The sequence below is a fragment of the Staurois parvus genome, unplaced genomic scaffold, assembly GCF_062004578.1.
Source record: "Staurois parvus isolate SC_StPar_1 unplaced genomic scaffold, SC_StPar_1.0 ptg001521l, whole genome shotgun sequence".
Classification (NCBI taxonomy): Eukaryota; Metazoa; Chordata; class Amphibia; order Anura; family Ranidae; genus Staurois; species Staurois parvus.
In genome coordinates, this window is record NW_028319317.1 from 516,658 (window position 1) to 537,079 (window position 20,422).

A 20,422-nucleotide genomic window follows, 5' to 3' on the forward strand; every position below is an offset into this window, starting at 1 on the left:
AGGACTGGGACTGAGGACTGTGTAATGAGGACCTGTCTGTGTCTGCACCGGTCCTTGGACTGGGACTGCATAAAGAGGACCTGTCTGTGTCTGCACCGGTCCAGTACTGGGACTGAGGACTGTGTAAAGAGGACCTGTCTGTGTCTGCACCGGTCCAGTACTGGGACTGAGGACTGTGTAAAGAGGACCTGTCTGTGTCTGCACCAGTCCAGTACTGGGACTGAGGACTGTGTAAAGAGGACCTGTCTGTGTCTGCACCGGTCCAGGACTGGGACTGTGTAAAGAGGACCTGTCTGTGGCTGCAGCAGTCCTTGGACTGTATAATGAGGACCTGTCTGTGTCTGCACCGGTCCAGGACTGGGACTGTGTAAAGAGCACCTGTGTTAGCACCGGTCCTAGGTCTGGGACTGTATAAAGAGGACCTGTCTGTAGCTGCACCGGTCATAAGATTGCATATAGTACTGGGTCCATCTAGGAACCGCCCACCCTTGTCCTCAGTTCCCGGGGGGAAGAGATGAGCAGTACACACTCCGGAAGTGGGCGCGGCTTGACTGATGCACCGGAAGTAGCCGTCTGAGGAGCGAGGCGGCTGTCAGGGGAGGACAGGCCGGAAGAAACGAAGCTGAGAGCGGGGAAGAGAGGTGAGAGCGGCCCGGGAGGAGGAGGGCACACCGGCGGAATAATACCGGGGACTCGAGCTGGTCACAGCATAGAGGACCCGAGTATGGAATGTTTACATCCTACATACCGCAATATGTGTGTACGACCCGCATCCACCACCCCATATACACCCCTCATCCTGCACCCCATATACAGCCCTCATCCACCACCCCATATACACCCCTCATCCTGCACCCCATATACAGCCCTCATCCACCACCCCATATACACCCCTCATCCTGCACCCCATATACACCCCTCATCCTGCACCCCATATACACCCCTCATCCTGCACCCCATATACACCCCTCATCCTGCACCCCATATACACCCCTCATCCACCACCCCATATACACCCCTCATCCTGCACCCCATATACAGCCCTCATCCTGCACCCCATATACAGCCTTCATCCACCACCCCATATACACCCCTCAACCTACACCCCATATACACCCCTCATCCACCACCCCATATACACCCCTCATCCTGCACCCCATATACAGCCCTCATCCACCACCCCATATACACCCCTCATCCTGCACCCCATATACACCCCTCATCCTGCACCCCATATACACCCTTCATCCACCACCCCATATACACCCCTCATCCTGCACCCCATATACACCCCTCATCCTGTGCCCCATATACACCCCTCATCCTGTGCCCCATATACAGCCCTCATCCTGCACCCCATATACAGCCTTCATCCACCACCCCATATACACCCCTCAACCTACACCTCATATACAGCCCTCATCCTGCACCCCATATACAGCCCTCATCCTGCACCCCATATACAGCCCTCATCCTGCACCCCATATACAGCCCTCATCCACCACCCCATATACACCCCTCATCCTGCACCCCATATACACCCCTCATCCTGCACCCCATATACACCCTTCATCCACCACCCCATATACACCCCTCATCCTGCACCCCATTTACACCCCTCATCCTGTGCCCCATATACAGCCCTCATCCTGCACCCCATATACAGCCCTCATCCTGCACCCCATATACAGCCCTCATCCTGCACCCCATATACAGCCTTCATCCTGCACCCCATATACAGCCCTCATCCTGCACCCCATATACAGCCCTCATCCTGCACCCCATATACAGCCCTCATCCTGCACCCCATATACAGCCCTCATCCTGCACCCCATATACAGCCCTCATCCTGCACCCCATATACACCCCTCATCCTGCACCCCATATACACCCCTCATCCTGCACCCCATATACAGCCTTCATCCACCACCCCATATACACCCCTCAACCTACACCCCATATACACCCCTCATCCACCACCCCATATACACCCCTCATCCACCACCCCATATACACCCCTCATCCACCACCCCATATACACCCCTCATCCACCACCCCATATACACGCCTCATCCACCACCCCATATACACCCCTCAACCTACACCCCTCATCCTGCACCCCATATACAGCCTTCATCCACCACCCCATATACACCCCTCAACCTACACCCCATATACAGCCTTCATCCACCACCCCATATACACCCCTCATCCACCACCCCATATACACCCCTCATCCACCACCCCATATACACCCCTCATCCACCACCCCATATACACCCCTCATCCTACACCCCTCATCCTACACCCCTCATCCTACACCCCTCATCCTACACTCCTCATCCTACACTCCTCATCCTACACCCCACATCCTACACTCCTCATCCTACACCCCACATCCTACACCCCGCATACACCCCTCAACCTACACCCCGCATACAGCCCTCATCCACCACCCCGCATACAGCCCTCATCCACCACCCCGCATACAGCCCTCATCCACCACCCCGCATACAGGCCTCATCCACCACCCCGCATACAGGCCTCATCCACCACCCCGCATACAGGCCTCATCCACCACCCCGCATACAGGCCTCATCCACCACCCCGCATACAGGCCTCATCCACCACCCCGCATACAGCCCTCATCCACCACCCCGCATACAGGCCTCATCCACCACCCCGCATACAGGCCTCATCCTGCACCCCGCATACAGGCCTCATCCTGCACCCCGCATACAGGCCTCATCCTGCACCCCGCATACAGGCCTCATCCTGCACCCCGCATACAGGCCTCATCCTGCACCCCGCATACAGGCCTCATCCTGCACCCCGCATACAGGCCTCATCCTGCACCCCGCATACAGGCCTCATCCTGCACCCCGCATACAGGCCTCATCCTGCACCCCGCATACAGGCCTCATCCTGCACCCCGCATACAGGCCTCATCCTGCACCCCGCATACAGGCCTCATCCTGCACCCCGCATACAGGCCTCATCCTGCACCCCACATACAGGCCTCATCCTGCACCCCACATACAGGCCTCATCCTGCACCCCACATACAGGCCTCAAACATATTCCAGCTCTAGTTCTATGATGGATCTGGGCGGACAGAGCGCACTCTCAGGTGTAATGTGAGGGTATGTACATCCACGTTGGGGGAGGGGTTTGGGAATTACAGCCCCTAAGAGCAGCCACCCCCCCTTTTTCAAGGGACCAAAAGTAATTGTACAATTGAATAGAATCCTAAATAAAAAGTTCATTTGTAATATGTTGTTGATAATCTTTTACTGGCAGTGACTGCCTGAAGTCTGGAACCCATGGACATGACCAAAGACTGGGGTTCCTCCTTTCTCATGCTTTGCCTGAAGTCTGGAACCTGTGGACATGACCAAAGACTGGGGTTTCTCCTTTCTGATGCTTTGCCTGAAGTCTGGAACCCATGGACATGACCAAAGACTGGGATTCCTCCTTTGTCATGCTTTGCCTGAAGTCTTGAATCCATGGACATGACCAAAGACTGGGGTTCCTCCTTTCCGATGCTTTGCCTGAAGTCTGGAACCCATGGACATGACCAAAGACTGGGGTTCCTCCTTTCTCATGCTTTGCCTGAAGTCTGGAACCCATGGACATGACCAAAGACTGGGGTTCCTCCTTTCCGATGCTTTGCCTGAAGTCTGGAACCCATGGACATGACCAAAGACTGGGGTTCCTCCTTTCTCATGCTTTGCCTGAAGTCTGGAACCCATGGACATGACCAAAGACTGGGGTTCCTCCTTTCCGATGCTTTGCCTGAAGTCTGGAACCCATGGACATGACCAAAGACTGGGGTTCCTCCTTTCCGATGCTTTGCCTGAAGTCTGGAACCCATGGACATGACCAAAGACTGGGGTTCCTCCTTTCTCATGCTTTGCCTGAAGTCTGGAACCCATGGACATGACCAAAGACTGGGGTTCCTCCTTTCCGATGCTTTGCCTGAAGTCTGGAACCCATGGACATGACCAAAGACTGGGGTTCCTCCTTTCTCATGCTTTGCCTGAAGTCTGGAACCCATGGACATGACCAAAGACTGGGGTTCCTCCTTTCTCATGCTTTGCCTGAAGTCTGGAACCCATGGACATGACCAAAGACTGGGGTTCCTCCTTTCTCATGCTTTGCCTGAAGTCTGGAACCCATGGACATGACCAAAGACTGGGGTTCCTCCTTTCCGATGCTTTGCCTGAAGTCTGGAACCCATGGACATGACCAAAGACTGGGGTTTCTCCTTTCTGATGCTTTGCCTGAAGTCTGGAACCCATGGACATGACCAAAGACTGGGGTTTCTCCTTTCTGATGCTTTGCCTGAAGTCTGGAACCCATGGACATGACCAAAGACTGGGATTCCTCCTTTCTCATGCTTTGCCTGAAGTCTTGAATCCATGGACATGACCAAAGACTGGGGTTCCTCCTTTCCGATGCTTTGCCTGAAGTCTGGAACCCATGGACATGACCAAAGACTGGGGTTCCTCCTTTCTCATGCTTTGCCTGAAGTCTGGAACCCATGGACATGACCAAAGACTGGGGTTCCTCCTTTCTCATGCTTTGCCTGAAGTCTGGAACCCATGGACATGACCAAAGACTGGGGTTCCTCCTTTCCGATGCTTTGCCTGAAGTCTGGAACCCATGGACATGACCAAAGACTGGGGTTCCTCCTTTCTCATGCTTTGCCTGAAGTCTGGAACCCATGGACATGACCAAAGACTGGGGTTCCTCCTTTCCGATGCTTTGCCTGAAGTCTGGAACCCATGGACATGACCAAAGACTGGGATTCCTCCTTTCTCATGCTTTGCCTGAAGTCTGGAACCCATGGGCATGACCAAAGACTGGGGTTCCTCCTTTCCGATGCTTTGCCTGAAGTCTGGAACCCATGGACATGACCAAAGACTGGGGTTCCTCCTTTCTCATGCTTTGCCTGAAGTCTGGAACCCATGGACATGACCAAAGACTGGGGTTCCTCCTTTCCGATGCTTTGCCTGAAGTCTGGAACCCATGGACATGACCAAAGACTGGGATTCCTCCTTTCTCATGCTTTGCCTGAAGTCTGGAACCCATGGACATGACCAAAGACTGGGGTTCCTCCTTTCCGATGCTTTGCCTGAAGTCTGGAACCCATGGACATGACCAAAGACTGGGGTTCCTCCTTTCTCATGCTTTGCCTGAAGTCTGGAACCCATGGACATGACCAAAGACTGGGGTTCCTCCTTTCCGATGCTTTGCCTGAAGTCTGGAACCCATGGACATGACCAAAGACTGGGATTCCTCCTTTCTCATGCTTTGCCTGAAGTCTGGAACCCATGGACATGACCAAAGACTGGGGTTCCTCCTTTCCGATGCTTTGCCTGAAGTCTGGAACCCATGGACATGACCAAAGACTGGGGTTCCTCCTTTCCGATGCTTTGCCTGAAGTCTGGAACCCATGGACATGACCAAAGACTGGGGTTCCTCCTTTCTCATGCTTTGCCTGAAGTCTGGAACCCATGGACATGACCAAAGACTGGGGTTCCTCCTTTCCGATGCTTTGCCTGAAGTCTGGAACCCATGGACATGACCAAAGACTGGGGTTCCTCCTTTCTCATGCTTTGCCTGAAGTCTGGAACCCATGGACATGACCAAAGACTGGGGTTCCTCCTTTCCGATGCTTTGCCTGAAGTCTGGAACCCATGGACATGACCAAAGACTGGGGTTTCTCCTTTCTGATGCTTTGCCTGAAGTCTGGAACCCATGGACATGACCAAAGACTGGGGTTTCTCCTTTCTGATGCTTTGCCTGAAGTCTGGAACCCATGGACATGACCAAAGACTGGGGTTCCTCCTTTCTCATGCTTTGCCTGAAGTCTGGAACCCATGGACATGACCAAAGACTGGGGTTCCTCCTTTCCGATGCTTTGCCTGAAGTCTGGAACCCATGGACATGACCAAAGACTGGGATTCCTCCTTTCTCATGCTTTGCCTGAAGTCTGGAACCCATGGGCATGACCAAAGACTGGGGTTCCTCCTTTCCGATGCTTTGCCTGAAGTCTGGAACCCATGGACATGACCAAAGACTGGGGTTCCTCCTTTCTCATGCTTTGCCTGAAGTCTGGAACCCATGGACATGACCAAAGACTGGGGTTCCTCCTTTCCGATGCTTTGCCTGAAGTCTGGAACCCATGGACATGACCAAAGACTGGGATTCCTCCTTTCTCATGCTTTGCCTGAAGTCTGGAACCCATGGACATGACCAAAGACTGGGGTTCCTCCTTTCCGATGCTTTGCCTGAAGTCTGGAACCCATGGACATGACCAAAGACTGGGGTTCCTCCTTTCTCATGCTTTGCCTGAAGTCTGGAACCCATGGACATGACCAAAGACTGGGGTTCCTCCTTTCCGATGCTTTGCCTGAAGTCTGGAACCCATGGACATGACCAAAGACTGGGATTCCTCCTTTCTCATGCTTTGCCTGAAGTCTGGAACCCATGGACATGACCAAAGACTGGGGTTCCTCCTTTCCGATGCTTTGCCTGAAGTCTGGAACCCATGGACATGACCAAAGACTGGGGTTCCTCCTTTCTCATGCTTTGCCTGAAGTCTGGAACCCATGGACATGACCAAAGACTGGGGTTCCTCCTTTCTCATGCTTTGCCAGGCTCTAACTGCAGCTGTACTCAGTTGTTCTTTGTGGGTTTTTCTGCCTTTAGTTTTGCCTTCAGCAAGTGAAATGCATGTTCAATGGGGTTGAGATCAGGTGATTGACTCGGCCATTACAGAATATTCCACTTCTCTTTCTTCAAATGCTCCTGGGTTGCTTTCACAGTGTGTTTTGGATCATTGTCCATCTGTACTGTGAAGCACCGTCCAATCACCTTTGCTGCATTTGGCTGAATCTGGGCTGACAGTATATCTGTAAACACTGCAGAATTCATCCGGCTGCTTCTGTCACATCATCAATGACCACCAATGACCCGGTGCCACTGGAAGCCATGCATGTCCATGCCATCACACTGCCTCCACCCAATCCCATCACCCCGCCTCTGCCCATGCCATCACCCTGCCTCTGCCATGTGTTACAGATGACGTTGTGTGCTTTGGATCATGAGCTGTTCCAAGCCTTCTCCACACTTTTCTCTTCCCGTCATTCTGGTAGATTCATCTTCGTTTCATCCGTCCAAAGAATGCTTTTCCAGAACTGCTCCGGCTTTTTTAGATGTTTTTTGGAAAAGTCTAATTTGGCTTTTTTATTCTTCAGGCTTATGAATGGTTTTCACCTCACGGTGACCCCTCTGTATTTGCACCTCGCGGTGACCCCTCTGTGTTTGCACCTCGCGGTGACCCCTCTGTGTTTGCACCTCGCGGTGACCCCTCTGTGTTTGCACCTCGCGGTGACCCCTCTGTGTTTGCACCTCGCGGTGACCCCTCTGTGTTTGCACCTCGCGGTGACCCCTCTGTGTTTGCACCTCGCGGTGACCCCTCTGTGTTTGCACCTCGCGGTGACCCCTCTGTGTTTGCACCTCGCGGTGACCCCTCTGTGTTTGCACCTCGCGGTGACCCCTCTGTGTTTGCACCTCGCGGTGACCCCTCTGTGTTTGCACCTCGCGGTGACCCCTCTGTGTTTGCACCTCGCGGTGACCCCTCTGTGTTTTCACCTCGCGGTGACCCCTCTGTGTTTTCACCTCGCGGTGACCCCTCTGTGTTTTCACCTCGCGGTGACCCCTCTGTGTTTTCACCTCGCGGTGACCCCTCTGTGTTTTCACCTCGCGGTGACCCCTCTGTGTTTTCACCTCGCGGTGACCCCTCTGTGTTTGCACCTCGCGGTGACCCCTCTGTGTTTGCACCTCGCGGTGACCCCTCTGTGTTTGCTCCTCGCGGTGACCCCTCTGTGTTTGCTCCTCGCGGTGACCCCTCTGTGTTTGCTCCTCGCGGTGACCCCTCTGTGTTTGCTCCTCGCGGTGACCCCTCTGTGTTTTCACCTCGCGGTGACCCCTCTGTATTTGCTCCTCGCGGTGACCCCTCTGTATTTGCTCTCGTGAAGTCTTCTCTTGATTGTAGACTGACAATGATACGCCCACCTTCTGGAGAGTGTCTTTCACTTGTCTGGATGTTGTGAATGGGTTTACCATAGAGAGGATCCTGGATCACCCACCACTGTTGTCTTCCATGGACCTCCATGCCTTTTATGTTGCTGAGCTCACCAGTGCGTTCTTCTTTCCTCACAATGGACCAAACTGTTGATTTGGCCGCTCCTAATGTTGCTGCAATCTCTGTGATTGGTTTCATTTTTGAATCCTTACAATGGCCGGTTTCACTTTCACAATGGACGGCTCCTTTGAACGCATAATGGAGGTTCACAGCAATAGATTCCAAATGCAAATCCCGCACTTAGAATCAACTCCAGACCTTTTACCTGCTTAATTGATGAAGAATGAAGGAGTAGCCCACACCTGGCCATGAAACAGATTTTGATTCAATTGTCCAATTACTTTTGGTCCCTTGAAAAAGGGGGGATGGCTACTCTTATGAGCTGTAATCCCTAAACCCTTCCTCCAGTTTGGATGTACATACCCTCAAATTACACGTGAGAGTGCGCACTGTCCGCCCAGATCCATCATAGAACTATAACTTGAATATGTTTTGGTAAATACCTGAAAAAAATCTACAATTGTGCCTGTGTCCAAATATATATATGGACCCAACTCCCAACTGTGTGTGTGAATATATAAAGTGTGTGTATATATATTACACATTACCAAACTGTGTGTGTAATAAATATATATAAAATATACCCCCCAAATGACTCCTTTTTGGAAGTCAGATGGTCTACGGTAATTAATGAGGCATGACAAGTTTTTTGTAATTTTTTTTGTTCTCACAATTTTCTTGAAAATGAAATAAAAAAACTTTTTTTTTTTTCAATTTTTTTTTTTTTAGTCACCAGTACAGGACATCATCATATAACTGGTGTGGCAGTGATATAGGGGATACTGACTGGTTACAATATATAAAAATAAATATATATATATTTAAATTTTTTCAAATGTTTTCTTTTTTATTACATTCTTGCTAAATAAATGGAAGACCGAAAATTTTGAAAAAAACCTCCCACATTTTTCATTAACAAATTTTGCAACAAATAATTCTTCTTCATATATTTAGTCCAAAATGTATTCTGCTACATCCTTTAGGTGAAAATAACCCAAACTAGTGTCTGTTATTTAGCCTTTAGTCCAAGCCTTTTTGGACGTCAGCTAGTATAAGGTAATTAATGAGGCATGACAAGTCGTAATTTTTTTTTTTTTTTTCTCACAATTTTCTTGAAAATGAAATAAAACATTTTTTTATTCACTTTTTTTTAGTCACCAGTGCAGTACATCATCATCATATAACTGGTGTGGCAGTGATCTAGGGGATACTGACTGGTTACAATATATAAAAAGAAAAATAAATATATATATATATATATATATATATATATATATATAAAATTTTTTCAACTTTTTTCCTTTTTTTAATACATTCTTGCTAAATAAATAAACCGAAAATTTAAAACAAAAACCGCCCTCATTTTTCGTTAGCAAATTTTGCAACAAATAATTCTTCATAAATTTAACCCAAACTAGTGTCTGTTATTTAGCCTTTAGTCACAAACTAATATATATATATATATATACACAAAATTTATCATTCCTGATGTACTGTCGACCGATCTCATATCTTGAGGCTCTAAAACAGCGGTTCTCAACCTGGGGGTCGCGACCCCTTTGGGGGTCGAACGACCATTTCACAGGGGTCGCCTAAGACCATCGGAAAACACATGTTTCCGATGGTCTTAGGAACCGAGACACCGCTCCTGTCTCAGGCGATCTGTGGGCGGGATGATATGCTGCCCCTGTAACCTGGCCACACCTCCGGGATCGCTCAACAGCTTCGCCTCCTCGCCGCTGATTGGCCACCGGAACTGTAGCTCAGGAGAGGCACACAGGCGGCCAATCACCGGCGAGGAGGTGGAGCTTGGAGAGGAGGAGCCGAGCGGCAGCGCGCGGAGATCAAAGAAGATCGAGGGAGCTGCAGGAGCGAGTGAAGAGAGAGGCCAGAGAAGGAAGACAGCTGACAGGTAAGTGCAAATTTTGCTGCTGCAGCCAGGTATGCAGGTTGTAGATGGGAGAGGGAGAGAGCGAGCCCAGGCTGGAGCAGGAGTCAGCAAGGTAAGTATCATTGGTGTCAGTGGAAGGGATAGTGCCCCATCATTGCTGTCACTAATACCCACGATGGGGCACTATTGCTCCCCCCACTGACACCCACGATGGGGCACTATTGCTCCCCCCACTGACACCCACGATGGGGCACTATTGCTCCCCCCACTGACACCCACGATGGGGCACTATTGCTCCCCCCACTGACACCCACGATGGGGCACTATTGCTCCCCCCACTGACACCCACGATGGGGCACTATTGCTCCCCCCACTGACACCCACGATGGGGCACTATTGCTCCCCCCACTGACACCCACGATGGGGCACTATTGCTCCCCCCACTGACACCCACGATGGGGCACTATTGCTCCCCCCACTGACACCCACGATGGGGCACTATTGCTCCCCCCACTGACACCCACGATGGGGCACTATTGCTCCCCCCACTGACACCCACGATGGGGCACTATTGCTCCCCCCACTGACACCCACGATGGGGCACTATTGCTCCCCCCACTGACACCCACGATGGGGCACTATTGCTCCCCCCACTGACACCCACGATGGGGCACTATTGCTCCCCCCACTGAAACCCACGATGGGGCACTATTGCTCCCCCCACTGACACCCACGATGGGGCACTATTGCTCCCCCCACTGACACCCACGATGGGGCACTATTCCTCCCACTGCAAAATTACAGTTATGAAGTAGCAACGAAAATAATTTTATGGTTGGGGGTCACCACAACATGAGGAACTGTATTAAGGGGTCGCGGCATTAGAAAGGTTGAGAACCACTACTCTAAAATGTCAGGACAGTAGAAATACAACCCCCCCCCCCCCCCCCCCCCACACACACACGACCCCTTTTTTTCGAATTCAGATAGTATAAGGTAATTAATGAGCCATGACTTTTTTCTTTTCTTTTTCTTTTAAATAATATTTTTGAAAACATATTTTTAGGGTTTTGGGGGTTTTTTTTTTTTTTTTTTTTACATACTGTGATCAGGGCAGTACAGTAAAACAGTACTTCTCTGGGGGGGTGATCGAGATTTTAGGGGGTTTTTTTATTTGATTTTTTTACATACTGTGATCAGGGCAGTACGGTAACACTGTACTACTCTGGGGAGGTGATCGAGATTCTAGGGTTTTGTTTTTTTTTTATATACTGTGATCAGGGCAGTACAGTAACACTACTATTCTGGGGAGGTGATCGAGATTTTAGGGGGTTTTATTTTTTTTACATACTGTGATCAGGGCAGTACAGTAACACTGTACTACTCTGGGGAGGTGATCGAGATATATATATATCTATATCGATTTTATTTATTTTTTATGCACTCTGATCACTTATAACTATGAAAATCACTGTTGTTAGCAACCATTTGTTATGAATGAATCCATTCATATCCGTGTGTGTTGTTGTGATTGGCCACAGCTAATCACATGGTACAGATGGGCTGTAATTGGCCCTGTCTGTCGATATGATCACTGTGACCAATCACAATAGTACATAATAAATGCAAGCTGTCCATTGTGTACAATCGCCATGTGATCTGCTGTGATTGGTCTCACTGTGTCTGCTGGACGTAGCGGGTGGCAAATCTCCCTTGGGGCATCATATGATGGCTGGGTGGGAAGCAGTTAAAGAACTGTAGGTAGGTTAACTGGCCCTTGTATATTTATGTGGCCTCGCCCTCTGCCCCAACAGCAGATAAAGGACTCTGAGTCACCTGGGAGGAAAGTGCTATAAAAAAAGTAAAACAAATATAAATATGTATCTATAATCCCGGGCCTGGACCGCTCCCAGGAGCCAGGGTGTTGGCGCTCCCTAAAAAATGAGGGCAGCCCCTGACTTTGGAAGTTTTCCATGGATCTGACCTCTTAAGAAAGAAAAATCGTGCTGGCTCCTGGATTGGACCCGCTGACTCAGGGATCCCGTATTAAATTCATGTCGCAGCTGCTCTAGGACACCCGGGAGTGGGGAAGGTTGCATTTCTTTATTTACAATCTGTATCCCCTCAAGGAGATTTCCTGTTTTTCCTGTCCTAGAGACACAAAAGGCAGTGATGGAAATTCCTCTTTTATGGCCCGTTGTGGGTGTCGATTGTTAACCACCTCCCATCCAGCCACTGTATATAAACGGCCAGACGGTGGCAGTGCAGGGGCGGGTTGCCGTTTATACACGACGCCCGCCATTTTGGACTGTGCGCACTCTCTGGGAGCGCACAACACCACGATCCGGTACCCGCTGTGTCCAGAGGACACAGCAGAACACCGATCGCTGCACGGGACCTCTGTGCGAGGTTCCGATCATGTGATCACTGATTGGCCAATCACTGGTCACATGAATAGGTGTAAGCAAGAGGTCACTTCTGACATCATTGCTTACTACGTGTGAAATCTGTGAATGATCACAGAGATCACATGGTACAGGGCTATTCACAACAGCCTTGTACCATGTGACAAGCTGTGACCAATCACAGCTCACACAGTATATATCAATGGCTGCAAGAATGCAGCCAGAGAGGAGAAATGATTCCTCTTACAGCATTTATGGGTGTAAAAGCAATCAGTGTAAAAAAAAAAAAAAAAATCATCACCCCCACAAGTAGTACAGTGTCACCATGGTGACACTGTACTGCTAGGGTGACAGTATGTTTAAAAAAAACAAAATAATGTAAAAAAATTTTTTTTTTTAAATTAGAATTTTTGGTTAAACTAATTTTGTTTTTTTTGTTTTTTTACTAAAAAGATAGATTAATACATTTTGGCCAAAATTTATGATGAAATATTTTGCAAAATTTTACAAAAGAAAAAAACTTTTTTTTCAAAATTTTTAGAATAAATATCACCAAAATAAAGCTCATCTGTCTCTGGGGGGTGAAAGCGTCCGGGCTGGAAGGGGGGTGAAAGCGTCCGGACTGAAGGGGGGGGGGGGGGGGTGAGAGCGTCCAGACCGGATGGTGGGGAGCGTCCGGCCCGGAAGGGGGGGGGGAGCGTCCGGCCCGGAAGGGGGGGGGGAGCGTCCGGCCCGGAAGGGGGGGGGGGGGGGAGCGTCCGGCCCGGAAGGGGGGGAGGAGCGTCCGGCCCGGAAGGGGGGGGGAGGAGCGTCCGGCCCGGAAGGGGGGGGGGAGGAGCGTCCGGCCCGGAAGGGGGGGGGGGAGGAGCGTCCGGCCCGGAAGGGGGGGGGGGAGGAGCGTCCGGCCCGGAAGGGGGGGGGGGAGGAGCGTCCGGCCCGGAAGGGGGGGGGGGGAGGAGCGTCCGGCCCGGAAGGGGGGGGGGGAGGAGCGTCCGGCCCGGAAGGGGGGGGGGAGGAGCGTCCGGCCCGGAAGGGGGGGGGGCGGAGCGTCCGGCCCGGAAGGGGGGGGGGGGGCGCGTCCGGACCGGAAGGGGGGGAAAGTGTCCGGACATGAAGTGGTTAATGAGGGTAAATGAGGCATCAGGGAGGGCAGATTGAACCTCAGTTTTGAGTCTCTTTGGTAGTAACCTGTTTTGTGTCCCCTTTGCAGGCAGTGAGGGGCCACCATGGAAGACAAGAGGGTGGGCACAGAGCCGGTGAAGGTGGAGTCCCCGGACACCATGCTGGATCAGGCAGAGGTGCAGCTGAAAAGCGAGCCGCAGATGGAGGAGGGGGCCGTTGTGATGGGGGAATCCATGGACTGCCTGGTGGATTATAATCTGGGAACGCAGCTGACGGTGGAGCAGGAAGTACAGATTGGGGACGGCGCCCCGCCCTGTTTGAACTACGACATGAACTTCCTACCCAAAAAGAACGCCAGGCCGCGGCAGAGGAGACTGTCCGGCGAGCGGAACTTTACCTGCGGGCAGTGCGGCAAAAGCTTCCTGCGCAACACGGACCTGGCGAAACACGAGAAGGCGCACACGGACGAGAAAACATACATGTGCAGCATCTGCGGGAAGAACTTTCGCAGGCACACGTCTCTGCTTATCCACGCCCGAATCCACACCGGGGAGCGGCCGTATCAGTGTACCCAGTGCGGGAAGAGCTTCGTACAGCGGCAGCACCTGACCACCCACCAGCGTACGCACACCGGCGAGAAACCTTTCCAGTGTATCGAATGTGGCAAGGGGTTCCGGTGGAGGTCCGAGCTCCTCAAACACCAGAAGAACCACGCTGACAAGGTGAGAGCCCAGAACTAGTGTGCGCTGGGGGCGGAGCCAGGCCTGTGTGTGTAGAGGAATAGCATTGTCACCCTAGGACAGGACTACAGAACACCTCCCCTTCTCCTCTTCTCTGTATCCTGGGTTAGGTGTCCTGGTAAGCACAGACAAAAGGCACTTAGTGATCAGATATAACTAGGGATGCACCGAAGTTTCGGGGTGCAAAATGTTTTGGCCGAAAACACCCCTGAAAATAAGCACCGATACAGGTGCCGAAAGTAATCCCGCTCCCTCGCCGCCCGAAGGTTCTCAACCTTACCTGAGAACCCATCCAATGATCCTGACGCTGGGCATAGAGATGAGTGAAGGAAAGATGGCCTCCACTCACCTCTATACCCCTGGAGGACCAGAGCAACGTCATTACGTCACTTCCGGTTCCGGCACCTTGTAAACACGGCCATTTGTTTAGTTTTTTTTAACCCCTTTCACGCCGTCCGCAAGCAAATATACGGCCTCCCGGCGTCGGGGCCTAGACACCAAGCGGCCGCACATGTGCGTTCATGTAACAAAAAACGTGTTGAGGGTGCACGCCCTGCGCATTCCCAGCACACATGTGCGGTACTCACGGAAAGGTCCCGGTCCGCTCTTTCGATCGGGACCTTTCCCGATCATGTGACCAGCCGTTACATCATGGCGGCCACATGACACTAAGCCCCGCCCCGTCCCGCCCACCTCCCAGTGCAGGAACTCTTCTTCGCGCCGGGACGATCTGGCGTGAAGGGGTTAACCACTTCCCGTTCAGCCCATGTATATAAACGGCCGGGTGGGAGCAGTGCAGGGGTGGGTGGATGTTTATAAACGTCCTCCCGCTCCCCTGCCTGAGCACCAATCGCTGTACGGGGGACAAAACGATGTCAATTTAATTTTGGTGCAGCGTTGCATGACCGCACAATTGTCAGTTAATCCGGTCCATGTATATAAACAGCCAAATGGTGGCAGTGCAGGGGCAGGTTGACGTTCATAAACGCGCCCGCCAGTTTCACCTGTGCGCGCTCCCTGGGAGCTCGCGGCACCGCGATCTTTTGCCCGCTGTGTCCGGATCACCGATCGCTGTACGGGACCTCTGTTAGGGTCTAGATCATGTGATCACTGGCCAATCAGTGATCACATGCAGAGTAGTAAGCAAGATGTCACTTCTGACATCATTGCTTACTACGTGTGAAATATGTGAATGATCACAGAGATCACATGGTACAGGGCTATTCACAACAGCCTTCTACCATGTGACAAACTGTGACCAATCACAGCTCCCACAGTATTTATCAATGGCTGCAAGAATGTAGCCAGAGAGGAGAAATGATTGCCTGTACAGCCTTTATGGGTGTAAAAGCAATCCGTGTAAAAAAAAAAAAAAAAAAAATCTTCATCACCCCCCACAAGTAGTACAGTGTCACCATGGTGACCCTGTACTGCTAGGGTGATGGTATGTTAAACAAAAAAAACATAAATAATATAAAAAAAAATAAAAATGTCAAAAATGTTTTTGAAAAATTATAATTTTTTGTTCTAAACTAATTTGGATTATTTTTTTATTTTACCAAAAAGATAGCTGAATACATTTTGGCCAATATTTATGAAGAAAGATTATTTATTTGCAAAATTTTATAAGAAAAACACTTTTTTTTTTTTTTTCAAAATGTTTGGACTTTTTCATTTATATAGCAAAAAAAAATAAATATCCCAGTGGTGAATAATTACCACCAAAATAAAACTTTATCTGTCTCAAAAAAAAAATGCTAAATTCATATGGGTACAGTGTTGCATGACCGCGCAATTGTCATTCAAAGTGTGATAGCGCTGAAAGCTGAAAATTGGCCTGGGCTGAAGGGGGGGGAGCGTCCGGACTGGAAGGGGGGGGGGGAAGCGTCCGGACCGGAAGGGGGGGGGGAAGCGTCCGGACCGGAAGGGGGGGAAAGCGTCCGGACCGGAAGGGGGGGGGGGAAGCGTCCGGACCGGAAGGGGGGGGGGAAGCGTCCGGACCGGAAGGGGGGGGGGGAAGCGTCCGGACCGGAAAGGGGGGGGGGGAAGCGTCCGGACCGGAAGGGGGGGGGGAAGCGACCGGAAGGGGGGGGGGAGCGTCCGGACCGGAAGGGGGGGGGGGAAGCGTCCGGACCGGAAGGGGGGGGGGGAAGCGTCCGGACCGGAAGGGGGGGGGGGAAGCGTCCGGACCGGAAGGGGGGGGGGGGAAGCGTCCGGACCGGAAGGGGGGGGGGGGGAAGCGTCCGGACCGGAAGGGGGGGGGGGGGAAGCGTCCGGACCGGAAGGGGGGGGGGGGAAGCGTCCGGACCGGAAGGGGGGGGGGGGGGAAGCGTCCGGACCGGAAGGGGGGGGGGGGAAGCGTCCGGACCGGAAGGGGGGGGGGGGGGAAGCGTCCGGACCGGAAGGGGGGGGGGGGGAAGCGTCCGGACCGGAAGGGGGGGGGGGGAAGCGTCCGGACCGGAAGGGGGGGGGGGAAGCGTCCGGACCGGAAGGGGGGGGGGGAAGCGTCCGGACCGGAAGGGGGGGGGGGGGGAAGCGACCGGAAGGGGGGGGGGAAGCGTCCGGAAGGGGGGGGGAAGCGTCCGGACCGGAAGGGGGGGGGAAGCGACCGGAAGGGGGGGGGGGAGCGTCCGGACCGGAAGGGGGGGGGAAGCGTCCGGACCGGAAGGGGGGGGGGGAAGCGTCCGGACCGGAAGGGGGGGGGGGAAGCGACCGGAAGGGGGGGGGGAAGCGTCCGGAAGGGGGGGGGAAGCGTCCGGACCGGAAGGGGGGGGAAGCAACCGGAAGGGGGGGGAAGCGTCCGGACCGGAAGGGGGGGGGAAGCGTCCGGAAGGGGGGGGGGGGAAGCGTCCGGACCGGAAGGGGGGGGGGGAAGCGACCGGAAGGGGGGGGGGAAGCGACCGGAAGGGGGGGGGGGAAGCGTCCGGACCGGAAGGGGGGGGGGGAAGCGTCCGGACCGGAAGGGGGGGGGGAAGCGTCCGGACCGGAAGGGGGGGGGGAAGCGTCCGGACCGGAAGGGGGGGGGGAAGCGTCCGGACCGGAAGGGGGGGGGAAGCGTCCGGACCGGAAGGGGGGGGGGAAGCGACCGGAAGGGGGGGGGGGAAGCGTCCGGACCGGAAGGGGGGGGGGGGAAGCGTCCGGACCGGAAGGGGGGGGGGGGAAGCGTCCGGACCGGAAGGGGGGGGGGGGAAGCGTCCGGACCGGAAGGGGGGGGGGAAGCGACCGGAAGGGGGGGGGGGAAGCGTCCGGACCGGAAGGGGGGGGGGGGAAGCGTCCGGACCGGAAGGGGGGGGGGGGAAGCGTCCGGACCGGAAGGGGGGGGGGGGAAGCGTCCGGACCGGAAGGGGGGGGGGAAGCGTCCGGACCGGAAGGGGGGGGGGGAAGCGTCCGGACCGGAAGGGGGGGGGAGCGTCCGGACCGGAAGGGGGGGGGGGGAAGCGTCCGGACCGGAAGGGGGGGGGGGGGAAGCGTCCGGACCGGAAGGGGGGGGGGAAGCGTCCGGAGCGGAAGGGGGGGGGGGAGCGTCCGGACCGGAAGGGGGGGGGGGGGGAGTGTCCGGACTGGAAGTGGTTAAAGCACTAGATCAATGCTTTTTTTTTTTATCCAGTGCTTTACATTGTAGAGGAGAGATGTGGGGTCTTATTGACCCCCGATGGCTCCATAAAGAGGACCTGTCACTGATTATTTCTATCACAGGGGATGCATACATTTCTTGTGATAAGAATAAAAGTGATTAAAATGTTTTTTAAAGGAACAGTGCAAAAAAAATTAAAAAAAAATTAAAAAAATAAATTAAAAAAAAAAAAAAGTTTAAAGTGCCCCCGTGCTCGCACATAGTGAACGCATACTTAGGCCACGCCCACATATGTAAATGAGGTATCGTCCTTAACGTCGGAGCGAGAGTAATAATCCTCGCACTAGACCTCCTCTGTAACTTCACACTGCTGACCTGGAGACATTTTTAAAGCATCACCCATGGAGATTTTTAAGTACCGCAGTTTCACGCCATTCCACGAGCGCGCGCAGTTTTACAGCGTGACATGTTGGGTATCTATTTACTCGCTGTAACATCCTCTTTCATATTTTACAAAAATATGGGAGATAGAGAGATATATATATATATATATATATATATATATATATATATATAATTTTTTTTTTTTTTTCAATCAAAGTGTATTTTTTCCAACAATTATATATTCATTTTTAAAAACTGCGCTTTTCGGCCAAGTGCACACATACCAGTCCTGCAGCCTTCTCTCACACCACACCCTTGGCAAGGAGTGATCACCTCCGAGGCCAGCCACACCCCCTTCTTTGAGTCCCGTCCAATCACTGCAAGCCTCGCAGCAGGCTCCACTTCCGGGTCGGAGATGAGCAGGACATGGCGGGAGGAGGTACCGATCTGATCTCACATGCTCTGCGGCGGGATCCACCATTGTCGCCTCTGGTATCAGCTGGCAGAAGCTAGTGGTGCACCGAAATGAAGATTCTGGTGCCGAAAACGAAAATTTTAAATGCACTTGGCCGAAAAGCGCAGTTTTTAAAAATGAATATATAATTGTTGGAAAAAATACACTTTGATTGAAAAAAAAAAAAGGGGCCCGGGGTCAGTAGGGGGCCCCATGAGATGCCCCTGGTACCTTTTTTATAGGCTTTTTTGAGTGTGGGCAAGGAAACAGGGGCCCCATGATCCCCTATTGCCCGGGGGCCCCATGAGTTGTCAGTCCGCCCCTGCATGTCACTAGATAGTGACATGCAGGGGCGGACTGACAACTCATGGGGCCCCCGGGCAATAGGAGATCATGGGGCCCCTGGGCAATAGGGGATCATGGGGCCCCTGTGTCCTTGCCCAAACTCAAAAAAGTCTATGAAAAAGGTACCAGGGGCATCTCATGGGGCCCCCTACTGACCTCGGGCAGTGCCCGAGTTTCCAAATGGTCAGTCCGCCCCTATAGCTACACCTCCTGAGAGGCAGACTAATGCAGGCCATAGACGGTTCGTTTATCGGCCAAGTTTTCGGACGAAAAATCGGTCGTTCTGTTGCCACCAATGATTACGAAAATCGTCCGTTTTTTCGTAAATTTTCCAGCATGACCAATAAAAAAAATGAGGAGGAACCGCGAAAATCGGCCGATGACATTGCCCCACTAACTGTGCGAATGTCAGCTGATTTTTCTATCGGACGAAAATTCGGCTGATAAACGAACTGTCTATGGCCTGCGTAAGACTGGAACGGTCTGTCCACCTCTATGATACAGGAAACAGGAAGTGCCAATTTAAAAAATGGAAAGCATTTGATCACACCGATCACATGGTTAGCACTTCTGCCTGGCAGTACCAGGGTCGTTGGTTTGAATCCCAACCACAGCACCACCTGCTTGGAGTTTGCATGTCCTCCCTGTGTCTGCGTGGGTTTCCTCCGGGTACTCCAGTTTCCTCCCACACTTCAGAGACATGCTGGTAGGTTAACTGGCTCCTGTCTAAATTGACCCTAGTATGTATGAATGTGAGTTAGGGACCTTAGATTGTACGCTCCTCGGGGGCGGGGACTGATGTGAATGTACAATATATATGTAAAGCGCGGCGTAAATTGACGGCAAAATATAAGTACCTGAAATCAATCAATCACACTTCAAAAGCCCCCTGCAGGTCATGAATTGAATGTTACAGAGGAGGTCTTGTGCTAGAATTATTGCTCTCACTCCGGCGTGCGCGACGATGTGTAACGTGTATCGCGATTGACGTTTTCATGCGTAGGCTTCCCTTTACGTTTGTATGTACATATATGTGTGGCCTCAATTTTCCCGGCACTGGGCATAGAGATGAGTGAAGGAAAGATGGCTGCCACACATCTCTATGCCCTTGGAGGACTGGAGCAATGTCACTTCCCGTTCCGGCTATTTTTTTTTTATTAAACCACAAGCTTACCAAGCGCTTCTACCCCCTTCCTGCCCAATTTCCAGCTTTCAGCACTCTCGCACTTTGAGTGACAATTGCGCGGTCATGCAACACTGTACCCATATGAAATTTTTATCTTTTTTTGTGAC

At 52.3% G+C, this 20,422-nt stretch overlaps 1 protein-coding gene across 1 annotated transcript in view; it reads left to right on the forward strand.

Annotated features, from left to right (window-relative positions):
• Positions 1-555: 555 nt before the first annotated feature.
• Positions 556-20,422, forward strand: part of LOC149435412 (uncharacterized) — a 73,728-nt gene continuing 53,861 nt past the window's right edge. The window contains 2 exon segments of the mRNA XM_089662702.1: positions 556-641; positions 13,721-14,354. Of these exon segments, the coding sequence (XP_089518828.1) occupies positions 13,737-14,354 (618 nt within the window). The 5' untranslated portion in view covers positions 556-641; positions 13,721-13,736.